Raw genomic sequence first — 25,127 nt, 5'->3', positions numbered from 1 at the left:
GATAACACTGAGAAGAAACATAAAAGAAGCCAAATATAATATTCATACACCGTTTATTACAACATTTTTAAAATAACCTTTAATTTAAAGTACAGCAACCAAAAACTTCAATGCACTAATTAACTTCTTATTTAACTGAATTTTAGGGTACATAAAAATATGTAAAGTAAGTATGTTTTATTATTGATATATTATACTTGTTTGTGCACTTCAATTCTAAAAAAAAAAGAATTGGAAAATATATAACTAAAAAATGTCTAACAATATAATTAATTTCTAAAATTTTTTAATGATATTAATTTTATGATGACTATTCAATTATTTGATCCAACAACAAGCAAAATATTGTTGCTTAATAATTTCAATATTTATAAATTAGTATATGCACAAAGAAAATTGTATATTTCATACTTCGTTCAACATCTGCATATGTTTGCTACAATCAGCGAATTTTATTATCATAGATAAGATAACAGGTAAAAAGATTTGCATCCTACATAACTCTCAAGGTAGAACCAACATGGCTGGACAAGTAAGCTTGCCGATAATAATCATTCTCATAAATTTGGGTAAGTAATTTTTAATATTATTTTTAGACAAGTGTTAAATTCAGATGACAATCAATTAAATTTAGTATTATACAATTAACAAATACTAGAATAATATTAATATAATATAACAACAAATTTTGTAGTCAAGCATTATTATAAATACTAATTGAAAAAAAATTGAAAAAATCCTTTCAACATAACGAGCGAACAAAAAATTGAAAGTTCATTATAATTTAATGAACAATTGTAAATATTATTTACTTTTGTTCTAAAAGATAAGAATTTTCTAAAATTATCTGATAAAAACTTTTCTGTAATTTCTTTATGTGCTTATATAATAATGTGTACCAGTTAACAGTTAGATATATTTAAGTGAAATTTACGGAGATTTAGAACAAAGTAAAAGTTAAGTATTTAATTTAAGTTAGAAAAATAATCCATAGGATTAATCAGTGTAATTTTGTCAGTGTAAATATATACGTAAATCTATATGTAATTTTGTCAGTGTAAATATATACGTAAATCTGTATGTTTTTGAAAATATGAAAATGAATCCTGTTTAACAAACACTTATAGTCAAATATATTAACATATTTGATATATTATATTATATTATAATAAATCTTTCATATATATATACCTATACCTTTTAATACTTATCTAGGCCTACATTTATTTTCGTTAATTTTCGTGAATTTTATAAATCATTGTTACTTATTACTTTATCTATTAGTATGATCCATAATTTCTAGAAAAATGTATAAATTTATTCTACAGTTAGGAATTATTAATTATTTGACTACGGAATATTTCTATATCGTTCTTTTTAATGGCATGAGAGGAAAAATTTATAATTTATTTATAATTTTAAAGTTCTTATTATAGTTTAAAAATTTACAAAAAAAAATTAATGCTGTATTTAATAAGATATTTATTAGAATGGCTATGATTTTTCTCAAGATAACTATATATTTTTAATTATATCTATTTCTAATTATTCTCTATTAACTAAATTTAGTATGATAACAATATATCATATTATGATTTTCAAATATCTTCGTAAATTATATATAGTCGATTGGAATGTATACGTTTGAATAGACTACTTATGAGAAAAATTTCAGTCAAAAAAATAATAATGAAACTGATCACTCAACATAAAATTCAAGATAATTGTTTCATCTTATAAGAGAAAATATATACTAAAAGTGACGGAGTAACGAGAGAGGAAATAGTTGGAGAAAGGGAATTGATATTATAACTGAACTAAATAACTAATATAATAATTAATTGAAATATAGGAGAATTTATACCAAAAATTTAATCTTAGCATGAAATATTAGAAAGATAAAGTAAAACAATATTATTCAATGTTCATATAAAAACTATTGAGAATTAACACTAGTAGCAAGCGAAATTTGAAATTAACAGTAAGAGATATGTTAAATACAAAGTAAATATATTACTACATAAAATAATCTGATCACTTTAGTAGTAAAAAGCATAACTGATGCATAATGATGAAAGATTGTCGATATTTTAAACTGTTGTAATTTTGTAAAAATTAATTTCATATAAAATTAATTTAAAAATTAATCTCATTTAATCTTATTTAAAAACTTTATTTTGACAAAATATTTTAAACTGTTATAACTCTGTAAAAATTAATCTCATTTAAAGCATAAAAACTCTATTTTAACAAAATATTTTAACATTGTATGTATTTTAACACAGTATGTAAATATTATACGTTGTATGTGCACTTACATATATATCGAGAAAATAAAAAATACTTTATTCTCGAAAATTGCAAAAATTTAAACGTCTCTAAAATTGTTTTCATGATATTATTATTATCCATAATAATAATATGTAATTACATGTAGAAAACATATTGAATATTATTATTATAATTATTTAACAATAATTATTATTAAAATTATAAAAAATTAATTTAGAAATATGGTTTAATAATGTATATTAATAATAATAATTAAATTAATTAGTTAAAAAATTTATTTATTATTTATTAAAACAAGTTATTGAAAGATTAATGACTTTGACATTTCGATAAATATGATCTTGAGAAAAATTGTTTTCTTTGATATTCTTAATTATCAAAAAATAATAGGATAGTTAAAGGTCATCAATCGTATATATCGTTCACACCATATACATACATATATAAGCACATACCGAAGCATCATGCTATAGAAGCAATTCCTGGAATTATTAGAGATAATAACAGTCAGCAAAATAGAATTCTGGTCAATTAACAAGGTATTATCTCGAGTAATTAACAAAGCAATACTGTAGTAATTAATCTCTCACTACTTATAATAGTATAAGCTCGAGTAGAAAAAAATAAATGTTATGATGAGAAAAAGGTACTTTGTAGAAATTTACAAATTTTTTCCAAAAATTTAAAAAACTTTAAAACATAGACAAAATTATTTTATGAAAGGAACAATATATACATTTGTATAAAAGAAAATAGTATTCAATTGAAGTAAATGTCATTTACAATTGTGTGTAAAAATTACTGTAATGTATACTATGATAAATAACTATAGATAGATACTACAATAGATAGAAAAGTGAATTTTTTCTTCTGTGTATTTGAGTGATTTTGCAAATTATCATGAAATAAACTGAAATTACTGATTAATGAAAAATCGAAATACATAGAATAAATATTTCCCAATAATAATATATAGGTAATACTAATATATATTAATAATATATATCGAGTGTTCTATATCTCCCAGGGCAAATATCTTCTCTGAGGACGAAACGTATGAAAAATATTTGGAATAAAAATTGTATAGAATTTATTTGAACTTGCGATAACCTTGAGAAAAACTGCAAAGTCAACATTGAATTTTTAAATTGAAACTTATATTATTATAGCTGACATTAAGACATTTTCGTCTAAATAACAAAAAAATAAAATACTATCTATTGCATGTATATTTATTTTTTGCATATATCCTTTCCAAGATATAAACTTTTAAAGTTGTTATTAGCATTAGTTAATTATGTCATGTTATATATTGTGTTATAATTTTAATCAATAATTAACTTATTAATTTGTTTTTTGACATGATCATAAAAAAAATTTTGTTAGTCTTCATGCAGCAATTTTATTAATTAAAAATAACATGTCTCTTTTTCCTTTTCTCCAAAATATAAGTGATTATTTTCAAAAGTGACGTTTCAAAGATGATAAAAAATAAAGTAGGTACGTATATGTAAATTTTCTTAAAACTGCAACTTATAAAAAATAATTGTACGTATGTAATAATACGTATGTAAGATATGACTATAATATTTATTAATACTTTGTGCATGGATGTGCAAATAGTGATAATTTATGATTCTTTTAACATGTAATGATTTGTGATAATTAATAATTTACACTATATTTTTTTAACCTCTAAGTTTTCAATTCTTTTCACGTTTACTTTAATTTTAACATTTAACTATTTTACAGAATACGTGAAAGGAGAGAACCTATGGTGTTACCAATGCAATACCAATCTAAGAAGCGGTCATACAAGAGAATGCAACGATCCTTACATTCCAGCACCTTATTCTGACTTAGTTCTCTGTCCTCAAAACGAGTCGCAACATTGTCTTAAAAGCATCATCGACTGTGCGTATAAAAGTGCTTATATTCAGTGGTAAATTACTCTTGCGTGCGCCAACCTTCATTACGTACACGCATCCCATACTTGCACATACGTATATATATCTACATATATACATATCTATACAATACATACATACCTTGTATTAATGTGCTTATATTAACGTTTATTACATTCGCGCACGCTGCCACATATTAAACAGCGAATACTTTAGTCTAAACATTACATATATAACATTTGCAGACACATATGAAATATTTATTTACATAAATAAAGGATATCTTCATTTTCTTCTTTTCTCTTTTTTTTATAAAACGATATTTTTTTATAAACAATACCAGTATTTTATTAGTAAAAATGTCTATAAGAAAATCTATAAAAGAAAAAATGTTATACAAATATTATGTTTACGAATGTTAAGAGAAAGAGAAAGGATGTTATACAAATGTAGACTTAAATCTTTACGTAATATTCTATGCAAATTCGTAACAAAAATACGAAATGTTAAATGCGTCTCAATACTTCGAGTAATGAATCTACATACTAAAATAATTAAAAGACGTTTATTATTGAATACTTTTATTTATTATTAAAAGATATTAATCTTAAAATTACTTAAAATTATCAAAAATCTAAAAATTTAAAAAGTTTAAAACCAAATGAGAAGTATAAAAGTGGTTCATAATTGATCGTACAATTTCATATAGAACGATTTTACGAATATACGATATTACAAAAAAATAAGTCGAAAAAAGAGAATAAAATTTTTTTGTCTAATACTTCGTTTCTGAGAAAGCCAATTCTAAAGTCTTACCTAGTATACTGTATATTTAAATAAGATTTGATTTACCAAATCTCGAAATATATGTTTTTATTTTTTCAGAGAATACACAATAAAACAAAATATTCACGGGTGATAAATTTTACTATTTTGAAAATTGTTGAAAATGTTTTTCATCATGTTGAATACAAATAGATTTAACATAAAGTCACTAATATCTTTTTCTATTCTAAAGAAAAAGTCTGTCACATTGTTATTTTTTAATAAAGCATTAGTGAGTTTATATTTATATAGAATCTTTTTTATTCTTATACTCACAGAAAATACTAGTATCTTTTTACGGAAAAACTGGAACATTCTATCTTATTATTACGTTTTCGCACCGGTAACTGCGTCAACGAATGTAACAAATATTTACAGGTGGCGCCATCAATAAAGAAGTGGTCGTACTGTGAACTCGAAATAGAATGTACATATATATACCTACATAAAAAAATAAAAAAAACTGCATATATATTTATTATATAAATTTTGCTCTATATAAGAATATATAAGAAGATACAACAATATATCTTCTCAAAAATCAATACAGATATATAATTTATGATTATAACTAATTCTTTTCTTTTCCTTTGAACTGGATGATTTATTATTTGCAACGAATTTTTTTGTAGTCAAAGGATTTCAAACACATTAATTTATTACATATATAAGATGATATAAGATACAGATAATTTTTATTAGTTGTAACAATATTTATTTGAAATATTTTTTATTCAAGAGGAACTACAAAATTATTATATGTATTCTATAAATATTTATTATTTAATTAATTATTTAAATTATTTTAAAATAATGATTTGATTTTATTTTTGTGATTTAATAAATTATTAAAGCATAATAAAAATTATTTTTATATCAAAGGGAAGAATAAAAATAAATACATAGGAAATATTGTTAAATGTAATATAAGTGATGTACTATATATGTGATGTACTTAATAAGTGTTTAAAAATTCAAGAATATTATTTTGAATATTAATAAAGTGATATTCAACTAAAAAAGTGAATTTTGTAATTATGCAGAATAAAGAAATATCAAAAGCAATAAAGTTATTATCTATAGATAAAAATAACATTTTATTAGAAAGAAAAAAAATTTATAAACAAGAGTCTTTTCTCTTTTTCGTAAGATCTAATCTTTCACATAATTTATTTAGAAAAAGAATTAACATCCATATCTTTAATGGTTCCAGAAAAAATACTTTATTTGATTCGTTCCGTATATCGTGTTTTTAATCATAATTATGAAGATTGTGAATAGATTTATGAAGAAATCGAATAAGAATATCACGCAATCATATTTAATATAGGTATATTTTGCAAATAGTACAAATCTTCTACATTTTTCAAGAATATATCCACTTTTCGATGAATTATTTATTAACTGCAATATAAAATGTTTTAATTTAAAATTGATTGTTATATTATAATACCATCATGATAGATATCTAATTGTTACATGTACAATGAACATGCTTTCTAATAGAAAATTGTTTTTTAATATTGAAACAACATTCAGAAACCAAATTGGAAAGTTAAAAGGTTTACAAAAAATTCAGTTAAATTTAATTAAACCTAAATATACTTTAAATATAATTCATTGATACTAATCAACTTTAATATAAATAAAAAAAGATAAATCCATAGATTATAGACTAGAATTCATATATGGCCATAAAATTGATTAGTATCCTTGTTATTAAATCGTGCGTGTCATTAAATTGCATGTAGAGAACATGTATACTTAATAGTAATCATAATAGTAAATCGTTACTTAATTAAATTAATTATTAGAATATAAGCATTAGTATTGAAAGTATATTAGTACTTTTATACTAATAGTATTAATAACAGTGGTAAAAATATTTTTGCATTATATCTTGAAAACTTAAGATCAAATGCTAACACGTGTAAGGAAAAATTATTCAGAATAATAACCTTGATGACATATTTCAAGATCGGCATGGTGCACCTAATTCCAAATAATTACCGATCATTAAACAATAATCAAACATTAAACATTAATAATATAAATGAAAAAACGTTGCTTTTCAAATTATCACATTAGTTTTCATCTAATTTAGTTTCACGTTTCTGTAATTATGTGTAACGCTACTTTGAAACTAGTGACTATACAAACTATTTTCTTAATGATGTAGATGGGGACGTGTTGGTGACAGTGCGAGGTTGCGTATTGTCAAGAGAAATCGATGGATACTGCCAACCAGAGAAACATTTTCCGGGATCTAGCGTTGCATGTTCTTTCTGCAAAAATTACGCTTGTAACAATCAAAATTCTATTCATATATTCTTTTTACGTAATTTAGTATTTATATTTGCTTTGATTGGTGTAATATTGTATTTACAGTAATATTTATTTTATGTCTTATTTAATTCCTAAGCATTTCAATCACGAAATATTAAATTACTGTTAGGAATTGAATAAAACTGTTAACTGTTATAAATATAGGTTATTTGTTGAACTTTTAATTTTTAAATCATTTCTTTTCTGTTTCAAATTAACTTTATACATTAATATTTAATTAATATTTAAAAGAGATATTGTTTCCCAAACTTTCCTATGTTTTATATACAAATATTTACATATAAATAAAACTATGGAACGATTCATGTTTCAAATTCAGACACTATAACATTTTACAATCTATTTGTTATAACTTTTACTTTTTTAGAGCAGAATAAATATAAATATATAAGAAAACAGATTCGAGAAGATAAATTTGTACAAAAAAACTATATTTTATAACAGTCTTCTTGAAACAGAAAAGATATTAGTCAGAAAATTACAATTATTTCGTTATTGAAAATTTTTTAATTTTATTTGATCCTTACAACATATAAAATAATCAATTCTACAGACACATAAAATGTTTCAGAATTTTGAAGTAGAATGTATAGTTAAATTTGTCTTCTTCAAATTATGTAGTTATATTTGAAGGAGAAAAAAATTTCATGTATTTAATTTTCTCCTTTTAGTGTATCTATAATTAATATAAGGCATACTCATAAATAATGTCGTTTTTTGATACTGTACAAAATTTTATTTTATTTAAGAGTTAATACAGTTTTAATCTATAATATATCCACTGTTATTGATGAATTAATCTTCGCCCATCTCTTTGACAAACTTTCTATTCTGTTTTTGTAAAATGAAGATGATTTTGAAGTAAAATATTCTTTGAGTGCAGTTTTGATAGCTGCAGGAAATTTTTTTTCCACAAAGCAAATGTTCCATAGATCTGAAAAGATGGTAATCTGATGGTGCAGCATCAGATATCAGCAATACAGTGGGTAAGGGAGTACTTCTCAGCTTAACTGCTTGATTTTTTTGGGGAAGGGGAGAGGGGTGATTCTGGCACTATGAGAGCTTCCATTGTCATGCTAGAGAATAACATCTTTCCTGATTAATCAGGCTTGGATGTTTCTAAAAAATAGCCATATTTAGTCCATCAAACTGAGCACAATTATATTCAATAGTTATGGTTTCATTAGGATTCAAAACCTCAGTGAATGATTCTTGTGAAATCCTACCATACTGACAGTAACACTTTTTTAAACAGAAGATCTGGTTTTGGAGTGGGCAAAGATGGTTGCCTTGGTATCAACCATTGTTCTTTCTTATGTGGATTACTCTATAGAATCCACTTTTCATTTCCAGTAACAATTTGTCTAAGAAAAGGATCTTTGTCTAACTTGGACAGAAGTGCACTACAGATGGTTACATGTTAAATGATTTTGTTTTTAACTGGAAGTTGATGAGGCACCCACATTCCTTCTCTTTGCACTTTGTTCAGTTGTTTTAAACTGTTGTATTGTGGACCATGAAATTTTAAGCTTCGTGACTAATTCTGAATGGTTTGTTTGGGACCAGCTTCAATTTCAGCCAATAAATCTTTATCAAACTCAACGTCTTCCAGATTTTGTACTGTCAAAAAGATTGAAATCATTGTTCTTAAATTTTTTAAACCAATGCTGACATGTTTTGGTATCCAAGATACTAGAATAAACAGCGTTTATAATGGCATTTGTGGCATTATTCTTTCAAAACTCACAAAGCTTTCAAATGTTTAATATGGAATTTATCCACTTTGCTCTTTCATTTTTACAGAGTTCACTCAAATTTTTTTCAAAATTTAACAATAAGCACTAAATGTCAATATATTTAACTAAAATATAGGTTATGTTAATTAAATTTGAAAAACCGACATTACTTATGGATATTCCTTATATTTAAGAATAAATGCAAATAATAATTCTTCGCCAATATTTAATGTTTAAAAAATAATTATGTAGAGATGATTGAAGTGCATCTTTACATTGCATTTTTTTTTTTTAATAAAAGCGGCATTGAAGTTGCGGTGTTGAAGTTATTTGTTCTATACTTACAATTAATGATACAATTTATGACACATGCTATTAGATAGGTGCACATGAAATGCACACTTGAAGTTTAAATCTGACGAGCCAATTTGATCAGTTATTAAATTTCATCTTATCGTTCTTTAATACTTAAATTGAAAAACAGTACAATTATCATAAATTACATATGTTCAATATCACAAACATTTATAATTAAATATTGGTCAGCACGAGCAATCAGATTATTTGTTTAATTTTCTAATACAAAAAGAAATATCATGAAATTCTATATCACCTAAATAATTTTTTAACGTGAAAATTATTTAAAATACATCTGTAACAATTTTATTCCAAGAATTTTTCAGTTTTAAACCTGAATTCTTATAAATTTAGAATAACATAGTGAAAATGATATAATATCAGATTAATATAATTTACACAGATAGTATACTATATAATATATGAGATATATATAATATATAATATATGAATATATATCAATAGATATATAAGAAAATATATAAGATATATGAATATCTAATATAATATAATATAATATAATATAAATGGATAGTATTATGTGATATATCTTGATTAAATACATTGTATGCAGAAATTATATGCTATTACAGTATCTCTTGAAAAAACATCCATTATATTAATAAGCCAGTATATTCAATGGAATCATGTTTAGTATTATACATATGTTTAAGACTCTATTCATAATGTGCATTGATGTTTTGCTAAATATATTTGCGATAAACGATTTATATTTCTTACTATTTATACTTAAACATACTATTTATACTTAAACATATTTGTAGTTTGATATTAATATTTGCTTCACATTATAGTATATAATAATGAAGTTTGAAAAACTTTTACAAAATACATACGATTCGTAAATGCGAAAATTCATAAATTACTATGGTAAATATTCAAAATCGTATTGTATCTGTGAATCTTTCTGTATTTGTGAATCTACCGAAGAAAAGAAAATATTCAATATTTATCGATAATAAAATTTTTAAATTGTATGTATATAATTATCAATATATTAATATATATTCTTAATATATTCTTTGGTGTACAAAATATTATTTAATTTTTTCAGTTTTAAAACTTACATAGTACTTGTCACAAAACTTTTATTTATCTACGTGTTTTACGTTATTTTGAAATAATAATCCCAATCGCAATAGTTTATAATATTTGCATCATCTTACTAATGATATAGTCAAGTAACAAAATTACTATAGCATTAACGATAAACTTCTTTTATCATATATTTTATGTATTTATAATGTTTTGTATAAAGAATTTTTATATAACTTTATGAAGATTTTGAAACATTTTTATATTTGTAAAAAGATGTTACAGAAACTTATGTCTATTTCATTTTTCCTACTCTATGAGTAAGTTTCCCAAATAACAAATATGCATAAGAAATCACTTTTTCTTTGGCTTTTATATTGTATGCATTTTGTTAATGAAAGAGAAGATGTTGATTGACCGGAAAAGGCTGTTGGCTTTCAAGTCAGAAATTAAATGGTCTTATGAATGAATAGGGAGACAGTCCAGTCGATGTAACCTTTGTATCGATGATAGTAAGTTCTAACCATGTAATACCTACGAAATCATGTATGCGTGGATACACACATATTTACGTATAGACGCATCTGGGTGAAGAGAAGGGTCAAATGCTTGAGTCAATTCGGTAATGTCACGCAGGGTTAAATGGTCTCCTGACCCCTGACAAGTCTTTCTTAACGAGTCGGCAAGTTCACTTTGCAATCCTACCGTTTAACATCTGGAACCAATTCGAGTATGTATTTTTTTTTGTTGGTTCGATAAAATTTGCTAATTTTCAATTTAACTAGAATAAATATTCACATAAAGTTTTCGCAACAAGATTGAAGTCTTTAAATTTAATTTGTTTTTAATTTCAATATATTAAGAATTTCATTTATTCTAATTAATATAATTTAATCACTGATTAAAATTTAACCCTTATTGGATATTGGAAGCTATAATAATTTAGGATTTTACATTACGTATAATTTTGAAATTTTTAATTTGATTTGATTTTATAACTAATTTCTATCAGAAAGAACATAAAATGTAACATAAAATTAAATTTTTGTAATATAATATAGTTATTTCTGACATCAGGATACTATTTAAAGATCAACTAAATAGAACTTAATTAAACTTTATTACTAATTAGAATTTATTTTAATTATTTTAAAGAAATGAAAAGCATAGTGTAAAAAAGAATACATAATATTGTGTTATAAAATATTAAGATTTTTATGAAAAGTAGTGTTGCAATAGAATTTTTGTATGTAATTAAAATTATTATCTTTGTATTTTACTGTGTACTGTGAATTAAGAATAAAGATCTCATTTTTTATACTTATTGGATTCGTCAATTAATAGCATTAAGGCATTATTGCTCTCAAACATTTAATAATAGAAAATATTCAGTTTATTTAATATAATTTGTTCAGATTTTCTTTATCTCAATCTGACAATCAGCAAATTCTAAGCAATTGTGTATTCCAGTTTCCATGGTAAACCTCGAAAGACCCTAGAGAGCGTTTAACAGGTCCGTAATTGTCCTAATGAGTCCAATGAGGGCCCCGAGTAATGTTGTTTTCTCTTTCCTTCTCCCTCCTGCTCTTATACTATAATTACTGTTTCGCCTGTTGTGTTCTGTTAAAAGACTTCTTTAGTTGTTTGTTCTTGACTCCTACTTTGTCGCGGTTGCACGATCCACGGAGGGGTTACAGGATTATTATGTTATTGGACCGGACCATACTAACCGTGTGCCCTGAGAAGCGAGGAAAAACTCGAAGAAGGGAGGGATGAAGGGAGAAGGAGACCGCGTGCATGTTGTCGACTCTCGGCAAAAAGGGGGTGTTGCCTCTTCAGTAACGAAGTGAACACGTTCCGTGACGCTACCAGTTTCTCTCTGTCTATTTCTGGACTCGCATGGTATTGCCTTTAACGTATTAAGCGCTCGTATATTACTCGGTGTCAATTAAATTGAATCGGAAACTATTTAGATCTTGAAAGTAACTGATCAACATGTTCTTCCGAGTAACATGGATGTTGGTCATCTTCGGTCTGGTTGTCTTGGCACAATCGGGTAAGTTGCTTAATAACATGTGGAATAATACGTCTTCGATAATTTGATATATAAATGTTTTATACTATTCTTCAGTTACAATATTCTATTGCAATGGTTTAATAAATTTATGTTGTCACTAGACATTGATAAATTTATGTTATCACAATATTAATAACATCTAAAGTAATACATACATAAATATTTTGACGTAAGTAATATTTTGTATATTTGCACTTTTTTTTAATTTGTATATTGTATAATTGTCTAATAATTTATTGCTATGCTTTCTAAAATTATCTTAGAATAATATATTTTCAATATTTTATTATATAAATAAGTTAATGTTTCGTGTATTGCATTATTCTTTAATTATATATATGATTATCTAGTAATTTATTGTTGTAGTTTAAAATTAAAAAGTAATTTGAAATTAATAAGTAAAATATGAAACTAATACCTATATTTGGGGGAAGAGGAACTAGAAAAGACTTGTACAAATTATAATTTTGAAAAATAAGAAAGGAAGAATAAATGCACTAATTTCTATAAAAAAATCTTTTTTGTGAAAAAATTAAAAATTTTCGAGAAAATTACTGCGTTATCAAGTGAAGTTTGTAAATTAATATTGAATAACAAAGATAATGATTTATTCAGTTAATGGTCAAAATATGTATGTAAAACCTTTATGGTAGAATATTACGTCATTTACTCATTAAATTCAAGCATTACCTTTCTTGTTAGCTCGCTTGTTCTACTTACAACTTTAATTATTGTTTTTGTTTTTTTGTTAACGACCCATTGTTATCGTCTTATCAGATGTATTAAGTCGTCTATCGTTGCTATTTGTTTTTAATATGTCATACTGTGATATCGAAAGTAAAATAAAATTGGAATAGATGTAAAGTATAATATTAATCAGTATCAATTAATAGGTGTATATTTGTACAATAAAATCAATATAAATTAATTAAAACAAAATATTAATATAATATATTAATTATTAATAATATATAATTAATTTATATTAACTGCCATTGTAATGTGTTAATGTTTTGTATATTTGAATTATTCTTTAATTGCATTTGTACATGTGATTCTTTAATAATTTATTGCAATGGTTCAATAAATTTGTATTATTGTTAGAAATAATTTTAATTATTTAAACAGAATGAAACAACAAAGTGAAGTTATGCGCAGTGTTTTATTTTATATTTTATTTTATAGTAAATGACTAAATTATTTATATATACGTATAATTTATAAATATCGATGACAATACAAATTGTGTATAACAATTCCATTTTCATGTACTCCATTATTTACTGCAATAATACATGTATAAAAGGGAGATCAATCAGCAAAACATTTCATAAAATTAGAGGAAAATACCAAAAAAAAAAATCATTTAAATACTATTAAAATTACTAAATTAAAAATTAAGCTATAAATTCGAAAATAGTTCAAGTTTTATTTAATTAAATGTTGTACGGGCATTAAAGATTCATGTTTAAAATTTAATGTGGTAAAAGATGTGACATAGCAAAATCTTTTTAATAATATATTTTAATATATTTAATATACTTATTAGTAATTAATAATACATATATATGTAATAGGTTTAGCTTTACGATGCTGGGATTGCGCTTCCAACACGAACATACTGTGTGGTGATCCACTAAATATCACGGAGCATCAAACATTATTCCATTCGAAAATATGCGAAACTGGATCTTACGAACCGTCAAAACATATATGCCGGAAGATCGTGAGAAGAGGTAAATGATTTGAAAAATGACATATTCTTGTTTATTTTTACTAATATTGTTTTAAAATAATATATTTTTTGCTACAGTTATATAATTTTATAACATAAATGTAATAATATAATTTTCAATTATATTTTCAATTTTAAAAGTAATTTAATTTAGGTACATTTTTGTTTGATATGTGTGTTATTCAGATTTATCGTTATTTTATGTTATTAAATATTTAATTACTTTATATTTAATATTAGAATTATATTAATAAAATACTTCATATTTTTCACACTTCACATTGACATATTCGATGGATCATAGAAAATTTTGTCTTATAATTAATTATTGATATATTTAGCTTAATTTAGATTTTTTCTATGTTCTACATAGATAATTTTTCCTTATTTTACATAAATATATTTCGTAATATATAAAATCACCTCCGTATATTTTGTAATTAACAAATGTGTTTGACCAAAGTAATTAATTTTCTTTCAAAACTAATTCACAACAATGAAATAATTATTCAAATTAATAACTTAATATAGTAGAATTGAAATTTAAAATTTCATAACTTTTATTACAATGTAGCATTACAATAACTATTGATTTACATGTATAAATAAATATTATTTTCTCAACTAAATATACTTTACACACAATTGTGTAATATAATTTCTTGTAACAACCAAACAGTCAGCGGAAATCTTTTTCACACTGAAAATTCATACGGATTCACATTATGAATGTAAACAAATATGATTGCCATATGAACATAAAAAGAATTGTTTGTCCATATATATTTGTACGAATGTGATCATATTTTAAGATATCCTGCTCAGTCATGTATCACTCAATTAAGAATGATTCTCACACGGGATGACGTATACGAATATTGCGTGGAATTAAACATTAGCATAATCCGGTGATCATCGTCTTCAAGTTGATCACTACGATATACCGTGCACTATGAGTCACGGCACATGCTCCTATACCATAATTGCGATAATTGTATGTTGCCAAGGTCAAAACCGCACCCGCGTCAAAGAAAAATCACTTGTTGACGTAGAATCATGAATATTGAAGTTAATCGTATTAACGTGACTGGAATCTTAGGATTGATAACATTCTTACATGTAGATATGGTAAAAGAAAGATTAATAAAATTCGCATAACTCTGTAAAACGCAAAATGAACATATTTATTGGTCATAACGTTTCACAACGACATTTATGAGAAATTTATTGAAAAAGTTATTAAAAGTTATTAAAAAAGTTATTTAAAAAAGAAAGATAAAAAATATATGATTTGTTTTAAAGACTTCATATAATAACAACATCTTTTATATTCTTTATAAAAATTTACAAGATTACAAAATATAAGATTTTTATTATGCAATATTTGTAAGTAATGTAAATTAGGTTTGTAAACTTAAAAAAAAAAAATTTGATTAAAGTATAATAGTTGAGAAAGTAGAATGCATAAAAAATTAATTTGTTCATTTATAATATTTCAAAGTTGAGATCACATCGATTTTGCTAATTACATAAAGAATTTCCTAGTTGTATCTCGTATCATAGATATAAAAATATCATTTTCGCACCATTAAAATCCTTTTCGTATCATAGATATAAAAATATCATTTTCGCACCATTAAAATCCTTTTCGTATCATAGATATAGAAATATCATTTTCGCACCATTAAAGTCCTTTGCTTGTATTAGATTCCAATCTTAAGTATTTTATAAAGAAATCTGATTTCATTTGAATGTGCAGTGTCGTAATTATTTCCGGAAGTTCTTGGTATACGTTGAATCACGCACGTTATATAAGCTGTTGCACTGAATCATTCAAACAATACTTCATTCCAACATAAACACAAAGGGAAACATTAGACATAGCATACTTGGTTATTGTACATACATATGCCAACCGGAAATTATTCATGTGTCTACTATGTTTGTTTCTGCTTAGATTCTGTTATGCAGTACGCAAATGTTACTTCTATATGTACAGCTGGCAATAATTTGCTTTAATATCATCTTGCAATCGGAAACTAATAATTTTGTAATTCCATATTATTTAGAATTGATCAGTATATGGGATGTCTCTTTTCAATCAATCATTGCAAATATTTTCGAAATTGTTAATAATACCGAAACATATTTCAAACAAAAGTTGAATGGTTTCGAGGGGTACATAATTTGATGTATGAGACGAATAAGTTCTATTCTATTCTATTTTAAGTTTAAAAGTTTTTAGAGATCTTTACAATAACTTCAAAAGATGGAAATGTTCATTGATAAGCAAATTCATTACTTCCGTTATCCTGTTCAACAAAGAAAATCATGTATGAAACAATATTGTTGTATTGTAAAAAGTTACATTTCAAAAGGTATAAATACACGTGTTGTAAATTATTACAACTTCCAACTAGTTTTTTCTTCATATGAATAACTCAACACTTTTTTTATAAATATTCACAGGAGTAACACTTAATATTGCATATTAAAAAAATATGGCGTATAAAAGAAAGTTTATGTAAGATTAGTATGTATATATATGTATGTGACAATGAATAACTTTATATTTGACTATGGGAACATATTATGACAATTAGTAATTAAATTTTTTTTAATCAATATTAAACAATCATTGTTATTCTTGTTATTTATTATTCTTATTAAATATAATTCCATTTTGAATACGGATTATCTCATTATATATTGATTATCTGTATGTTTTTATTAAAAATAAAAATTGACTTGTATTTATTGAGTATTCACATATACACATATGTAAAAATTGTACTTTGAAATCATTCAACTTTTATTTAAAATATTTTTCAAAATTATTAATAATTGGTTTAAATGAAATACCTCGTAGGTCATTGTGAAATACTTCGCTACTTTGAAATGATAAAATGCATCTAAACATACTTTGCTTTCATCTTGCTCTTTAAATTGTGTAATTTTTAATTACCAATTTTATTTTAAAATTAAATTATTTAATTATTTTAAAATTAATTATTAATTTTATTTTAATAATTTTAATTATTAATTAGTAATTTCTAATTATTTATTTTAAAGAAATTTGAAGAAATGCACTATTAAATATTAATTGAAAAATATCTGATAACTTTTTTTATTCATCTTTCTATTAATTAAAATGATTTTTTTATAATAGCTATTTAATTCGATTGACTATTTAATTTTTTTTATAATAGCTATTTAATTCGATTGACTATTTAATGTTGACAATTGTGAAGATTAAAATAAAAATAAATTTTTCAACATTTTAAATAAAATGTTCCTATAGTCAAACAATACAATTCGCAATGTGACTTACTGTCGATATTGATGTTCCATCAGAATGTCACTAATTGCTTCTTTGAACAATGATTCATATATCGAGATGATTCAACAATGAAAAAGATATTTTTATTTGTAAAAAATGTTTAGTTAGATTAAATATTTAGTTAAGATTAATATGATTTATCAAATAAATTTATATTTATTTAAAAAAAGAATTAGTTATAAAATTCATGGCTTTATAGTTTAATTGAATTTCTACAATTCTTCGGCGATATTCATAATATTCACAGTAACATTTAAATCATTAATAATTATACTACTAATAGACTAAAATCTATTAAACAAGAATCTCTTTTGCTTACTTGAAAATGTGAATTTTTCAAATTTATTTCATTATAAAATATTCATATGTTTTAATTAATAAGTATACAAATTAAAAAACTATTGATATAATGAATATTTAATCTTGTATTAAACATATAGATTTGTGTAAATAATTTAGAAGAATTCTTACAAATTTAATAATAAAATACAAAATTGTATTTTTGTTTTTCTAATGACTTATATATATTTAAATATAATGTCCTAAAATTTAAATATTAAATATTCAGTTTAATCAGCTAGACTGTTATTTCTTTGAGGTGTGGTAGTACAAAAAAATGTCCCAATTTTAGTGCTTAAACTTACATACCATTCTTAAATCGTGAAATTTTCCAAATTAAAATAATTAAAGTAAAACTGTTTTATCACATTTTATAAACAGAAACAATTTTTGTGTACGTAAGGTCATTTTTTGTTTTAAAATCCTGTGTCTCAAGATATTAAATTAGTTAAATTAGAATTCGAATGAATATTTTTTCTTACAGAAAATGGCGAGCGAGTAGTGATTCGCCAGTGTTCTACTCCTAACGTTGATGAGGTAGACATCGTCGATGGTCCTTGCAGCGGCTCAGTAATTTCAGGTCGAAACGTAATCGAATCCTGCCATATTTGTAGCACTGACCTCTGCAATTCCGCGACAGGCACTTCAATTACGCAATCGCTGTTCATCATTGCGCTAGGCATTGTCAGCTACCGTTCCCTCCAATCGAAATACAATTTCCTTTAACATAGCGAGATTCTAACCGATAAAATAAAATCTATTATTTTTAAACTCAACAATTATTTGAAAGAGCGCCATTTAAATAATCTTGAATTCAAACGTGATTAGTATTTTCGCTAAATATAGTTTTATTGTATTAAATAAAACTTAAATAAATATAAATTGATTGAATATGTAAATTTTATTTTAAAAAGATTATTTTCATGCTCTTCTTATGATTTTTTCGTGCTATAATAACAATTTGGTTAAATTATCAATCATTTGTAAAATTGCTTGTCCTTGAAGAGTAAGACAATTTTAAATCTTATTAGCGTAATAAATGGTGTCATATTGGTTCCACGTAATCGTCCAAGTTTGTTAAGGTTTTATAGTTAGGCGTACCTCATTAGTCGCATACTAAATAGAACGGTTAACATATATTACGGTAGTTGCGTCACTCTGCTGAAAGCTTTACTTAATCTAATGATCTATTTAATTACGATATTTTCGTAAAAAAAAAAAAACAACTACTCTAAATAAAATTATGATATTCTTGTATAATTTGTGTATATAAATTTTTACAGGTGTGACGTGATTGTACAATAAAGAATTATTCATTCGAATTATTTCACAATTACAGCCTGCCACGATTATACTTTCACGTCACGATTAGTAAAATTCTTTAATCATTAATTGAAATATATATATATATATAATTCGTATTCCACGAAAGTCTGTAGATAAATTTTTTTCTTTTGTTTTATTTGGTTTAAGCTTTATCGCTGTTTGTTTTTTCATTCTTGCTTTGCCAATTTGTCTTGCTATGATATTATTTTAAGATGAAAAATAATTAACAAGTGAAAAAAATTAACTTATCAGATCTCCGTCCAATATATAGGATAATACGAAATTTTTCTTTCATTTCGCGTTCGGCGAATGTTTGATTAAGTTAGCATTTTTTATGTGTCACTGAAATTCTATTATTTTATTAGACTTGTAGATTAGACTGCGCTTCTCATTCTGAATAAATTTGCTTTTGTTATTCATCCCCTTTTTTATTGTTAGGATAAAACGTAATCTTTTTATCTCATGTAATTTATAAAAATGATTAAATTTATTGTATCTGAACACTTTTTTATCTAAATCTTTGGTTTGTATGTTTATTTTGTATTTAATATGAAATATTTTTATTTCATATTAAATACAAAATAAACACATATTTCGTCATGATAAATTTAAAAAGACGAAAAATTATATCTTATATCTTATTATCTTATTTTCTTATTTTATTTTCATCCTCTTTTATTCTTTAAAAGATCACAAATTATGCGTTATAATAATTTATGTTATGAAAATAAAAACGTTATTGAATAACGAAACTTTCGTATTTTCTTTAAATGTATTACAATGTATTAATATATAAGTTGTATTAAGACATATTTACTCTAAATAGTAGCATAAGACAAAATGAAATTCTTTAAACTAACCAATTATACAGAATTTATTTATATAATATAAAGATTATTATGTAAGTTGAAATATCAACTTCGTAGATTTTAATACACACAAGTTATCGATGAAATATGTTGCTAAAATGACATCTTTAATAATTCATTTATAAACTGTGAAGGTAAGTTTTAATTTTTTACATAGAATGCACGTCTTCCGTAAAAAAATAATATAAAGTCATACCGTGCTATATGTAATAGTCAGTAATAAGAATATTATTAAATATATTCTTAAAGCCATATGTTATTAATAATAATTCACTTTCTTAAGAATTACAAACATAAGTTTTTACGAAGGTAAGATATAACGTTTTTTTGTAACATATATTAATGTTGCCTAATCTGAATTTAAGTTTAGTTTCCTTGTTTTCTTCATTTAAATATTCCTGTTTATTGCTACACTTAAGTATTACATTACAATTGGTGAATAACGTAAGTTCAAAATGAAGAAAAAAGAATTTATTATAAAAATAGTATTTTATTGATGAGTTTATTTTATTAATAATTATTTTATTTACAAACATTCAAAATAAAAGTTAATTTTCATATCACAAGTAAATAATAGCATTTGATTATTCGTTATGTTACCATTAGTTATTGAAAGAAATTTTTCTTTTAAATTTTGTTATCATAATTACTATTCTTTTACTTTATTTCAATAAAGCTACATTCTGTTCTTAATTTGTTATAAAGTATTACATAAGCCCATTTTTCACAATATTAAGAAAAATAGTTCTTTTGTTATTTTATTTACTGCATGTGTTGTCTACAATAGTTGAAAGTGACTAGATTAAAAGGATATTTTCATTTGAGTTTTTTTTAGGAAGGTCTGTATAATTGTTTATAGCAAGAGGATTTACATATATGTTTAATTATTCTATTTTAATGTGCATTAGATAATTTTGTAAGTTTGTTTTCAACTGTCGGAATTTCTAATGTTCTTAGTGCATTTAGTAGAGTGGATCTTATATCGATTATTGAAATTTTTTAAATATTTGAGCTGTCATGCTTTAAATTTATATTCCATATGTCCAAATTGGTTTTAAATTTTCTTGCTGTAAGCTAATATATGGATTTTCTGGTCTTGTGTTTAATTTTTTATTGTATATGTTTTTTTCAGTTCAACTTTTAGTTTGAATATAGCTCGAGATATTTAATAGAAGTTTCTTGTTAAATTTTGATTGACTAATTTAATTTTAGGAGTTGCTTTTTTTCTATGTAATATGTGAACACTTTTTACTGCTCTCTAATTCGACTCTCTATATTTTATAGGTGATTTTGTAGGTTTATTATTGCTTCTTTAATATTTTTATTCGTGAATATAATATAGATGTACATGCAAAGGAATAAGTTTTCGTTTTCAACGTTGCTGGTATATCTGCCGTAAATAAGATGAGTTCGAGAACCTATTTCTTCAAGAAACTCTATGAATTTCTTTAAAAGAGAAGGATATATTAATAATAATTAAAATTTACTTTGCATATGTACAAAATTCTATTTTACTAAACATAGGAATATAACGTGTACATAATGTTTGGATTTCATTGTTTTTAATTCATGTATATAACTTAATAAATATTTTTCATTCTTATTCTAATACTTTATGTAATTACATTTATACGCAATATACTATAAATTTTCTTTATTATAATATTACTATAAATATGCAATATGCTATATTAAATATGCTATATTATAATATAGATTATAGTAACAACTTAATTATAACTTAAAGATTAATTTACGCAAAATATTTAATATAGATTTTTAATATAGATTTTATGGTAACAAGTTTAACTTAAAATTAAAATTGACTTCAAAGGTATATTCTAGAAGAAGTAATGAAATATGAATAGTGATCTGCTTATGCTTAAAAAATAGAGATATAAATTTTTGAAATTTATATTTTCTTTCCTGTTGCAAATTAAAATAAGAGGATAATCGTTTATGTAAAAAATCGCACACTTATTTATGTACTTACAATTATTTTAAGAAAGAGAGAAAAATGTCGACAAGGACGGAAGTTTGCAGAGAAGCCTCTTTATTCGAAATTAATTATCTCGCCTACTATATAAAAAGGTATCATGAAACAAGTTTTTCCTGTTTTTTAGCAAAATTTAAATGTTGCTTTAAATTGATTCGTGGGCATCAAGTATGTCAGTGAGAGAAAGGTTATAGCGATAAAATTGCCGATAAAATAAAATTAAAGGACAACTGCATATTATTTATAAAAATGTCGCACGTTAAGATTTTGTTTTGTTAAAACGTATTAATATTCAAAATGAACAAAATTCTTCATTATTATAAATGTCATTCTTTGTTGCATTCAAAACGTTTATTATAAAATTATACGTTTTTTGCTGTTTCAAATGTTATTGTTCTATTAGATGCTGTTGCTTATTACTGTAACAGTATTTGGTGCATCATTACTTGCATTATTAAATAATGTTCACGATAAAATATTTATATACAAAGATATTTTTGCACAGAATTATTAGAATTATTAATTTGTGACTTAATTATAATTTTAAGTGCAAAAAAGATTAAAATAAATAGCAGCGAATGCAAACGAATACAAATAGAACTTTTAATTACAATATTAAGATATATTTATTAGATATACATACGTACAATATGTATAGTTTAAATGCAATATATGTAATGAAAATGTAAAAATTTTTTTATACTTTTTATGTTGTTATTTAGAATATACAAATATGAATTTTTATAAATCATTATTTATGAAGATTTTAATATTAATGTAATTTAATATATATACTTATTATACATATATTGTTGTCATTTTCTTGCACACTTCAAGACAAATTCAATGGTATATACTAAATGTGTTTAAACAATAATTTGTTGTAATTATGAAAAATAAATGATAAATATTAACTAGCTTTTCTTTTGCTCATAGATACGAAAGAAGGATTCGAATTAACGGATCAATATGCTTTTACTTCAAAAGCAGTTACAATCGAAATATTAAAATTGCGTACTTTCTATAGTGTTGTTGTGATTCAATAACAACATAAAATATATATTAACTTATTAACTCTTTGAGTATTTAAAATTACTAGATAAACATAAATTTAAAAATATTCATCTTTATATATACCTTTTGATATACTTACGTATTTATTAAATACATTAAATATATTAAACTATTATATTATATATTATATGCTATCGTCTTTGAATCTTTAATAAGTGAATCAATTATTTTATTATTAATTAGAAGACTATTTATATGAGCATTAAATACTCAAAGAATTATAAAACAAACAATAATTTATCATACTAGTATAAATTTTCTTAAAATTTCAGAAAATCATAGAATTTTGATAAAGAACATAATAATGAAAAAATATTAAGTGAATTCTTGGAATTTCTTTTCATAAAAAATATTATAAAATCTCGTAAGATAAGTTTGAAGAGAATTATAAACAAAATACTATTATAATGTAACATTTTGGTTTTTAATGGGTTAATAATATATTATTTATTCCTAAAGAACTTTATGTTTCTTTGAGATAATGGATATTTGATTTATTGCAAAAATTTATAAAAAGATTATCAAAAACATAACGTTTAATAAATTATACAAAATATAAACTGTATAAGACGCTAAAATTATACCATTTAAAAAAAGTCATGAAAACAGAAATGTTTTATACCTCAAACATGATACGTTATAAATAAAATTTAAAAATGTGTTTATCGTAAATTATTATTTCAATATACTTATTGTATATTGCATCAATTTTTCTAAATAATAAGTAAAAAAAAGTATACAGATACTTCTTTAGGTTTCTTTTAGAAAATCAAATATTTTTAAATATTTTCAATAGTATACGTTTAAACTGAACATATTATGTGTATATTAATTTACACATATTGTCAAATAAGAATAAAATAATGTTTACAAAAGATTTTTTATAATTCAAATAATCACGTGAAACCCTTCATTTATATTTATTTTTGACTTGTTTATAATTTTAAACTAATATTGTAAATAATATGCAGATATTATATCTGCACTCTAGTTTTTGCTGCCCTTTGTTAATTATTTCTATCAATTTTATACTACTAATCGATACTTAATAAATCGTTAAATAAAAAATAATAAAAAATTGTACTTAATCATCGATATAATGTATGATATGATTAGACTGTAAATATTTATGTAAGTACAAATTTTTATGTACTCACTGAAGATACCAAACTTAAGTATGTATTTTTTACGTATTAAATATTATTACTAGCGCTTGGCAATTTTACACGTGTATTATGTTATTTATAAATGCATAAATATTCGTAGCTTACATATCAAGTATCATCGATAAGTACTCTTTTATAAACAATGGAACAATAGATTACCAATGATGTAACAGATTTATTTTTCAAGTTGCGCTAGAAAGAAATATTGTAAATATTAATAATAAATATTCTAAGCTATTTTATTTGTTCATTTAATTCCTAATAATCTAAGATAAAGGAGAAATGCTCCTGAGTAGGAAGGGAATAACAGAAATTCTTCCAAATTCTTTCTATTCCATAATAATATGTACTACATTTATAGATAAGGAGATTTTTCTTAACGACAGAATATACTTAATTATATATTTATTATGTTTAATTAATAAAATTCTAAAAACATATTTTACTGAAACGACAGCATTGTTGATAGTTTCTCTATATAAAATTCAATTTTCTTTCAAAGGAAATTTCGTTTGGTACAATATTTCAGCTTTTTATGTAATTATAATTTAATAGACTATGAATGTTTATGTAGATCAACAATTTTTATCAATATAACCAAATATCATAATAAATATCATATTTTGGATATTTTAGATATTTTTTTATATTATTTAATTCATTTATTTCTACGGAATAAAATCCGT

The 25,127-nt window shown here is 23.4% G+C and overlaps 2 protein-coding genes across 3 annotated transcripts; both read left to right on the top strand.

The window, feature by feature from the left end:
- The first annotated feature begins 347 nt into the window (after positions 1-347).
- On the top strand, positions 348-7,473 carry LOC122531866. The gene is made up of 3 exons (XM_043660137.1): positions 348-569; positions 4,045-4,206; positions 7,204-7,473. Exons 1-3 carry the CDS (start codon positions 383-385, stop codon positions 7,413-7,415), a joined length of 561 nt encoding a protein of 186 aa, XP_043516072.1. The 5' UTR covers positions 348-382; the 3' UTR covers positions 7,416-7,473.
- Positions 7,474-12,306: 4,833 nt separating this feature from the next.
- On the top strand, positions 12,307-19,837 carry LOC122531869. Of its 2 annotated transcripts, XR_006307414.1 has the most exons (4): positions 12,307-12,575; positions 14,174-14,332; positions 18,495-18,850; positions 18,906-19,837. XR_006307414.1 is itself a non-coding variant. In XM_043660142.1 (3 exons), exons 1-3 carry the CDS (start codon positions 12,515-12,517, stop codon positions 18,734-18,736), a joined length of 462 nt encoding a protein of 153 aa, XP_043516077.1. In that variant the 5' UTR covers positions 12,307-12,514; the 3' UTR covers positions 18,737-18,928. The 2 variants fall into 2 exon arrangements, 1 of the variants encoding a protein (XP_043516077.1); XM_043660142.1 differs by having other exon boundaries at positions 18,495-18,928.
- Positions 19,838-25,127: the final 5,290 nt, after the last annotated feature.

This window comes from Frieseomelitta varia, unplaced genomic scaffold (genome assembly GCF_011392965.1).
Source record: "Frieseomelitta varia isolate USP_RPSP 00005682 unplaced genomic scaffold, Fvar_1.2 scaffold_418, whole genome shotgun sequence".
In the NCBI taxonomy this organism is placed as follows: Eukaryota; Metazoa; Arthropoda; class Insecta; order Hymenoptera; family Apidae; genus Frieseomelitta; species Frieseomelitta varia.
This window is presented reverse-complemented; position numbering and strand designations above follow the sequence as displayed.

Excerpts from the sequence above, each read along its gene's own strand:
- LOC122531866 (XM_043660137.1), top strand. The coding sequence starts at position 383 with ATGCACAAAGAAAATTGTATATTTCATACTTCGTTCAACATCTGCATA. Across the intron at positions 570-4,044 it reads AATCATTCTCATAAATTTGG|AATACGTGAAAGGAGAGAAC; the intron begins GTAAGTAATTTT and ends ACTATTTTACAG. Across the intron at positions 4,207-7,203 it reads TCTTAAAAGCATCATCGACT|ATGGGGACGTGTTGGTGACA; the intron begins GTGCGTATAAAA and ends TTAATGATGTAG.
- LOC122531869 (XM_043660142.1), top strand. The coding sequence starts at position 12,515 with ATGTTCTTCCGAGTAACATGGATGTTGGTCATCTTCGGTCTGGTTGTC. Across the intron at positions 12,576-14,173 it reads GGTTGTCTTGGCACAATCGG|GTTTAGCTTTACGATGCTGG; the intron begins GTAAGTTGCTTA and ends TATATGTAATAG. Across the intron at positions 14,333-18,494 it reads CCGGAAGATCGTGAGAAGAG|AAAATGGCGAGCGAGTAGTG; the intron begins GTAAATGATTTG and ends TTTTTCTTACAG.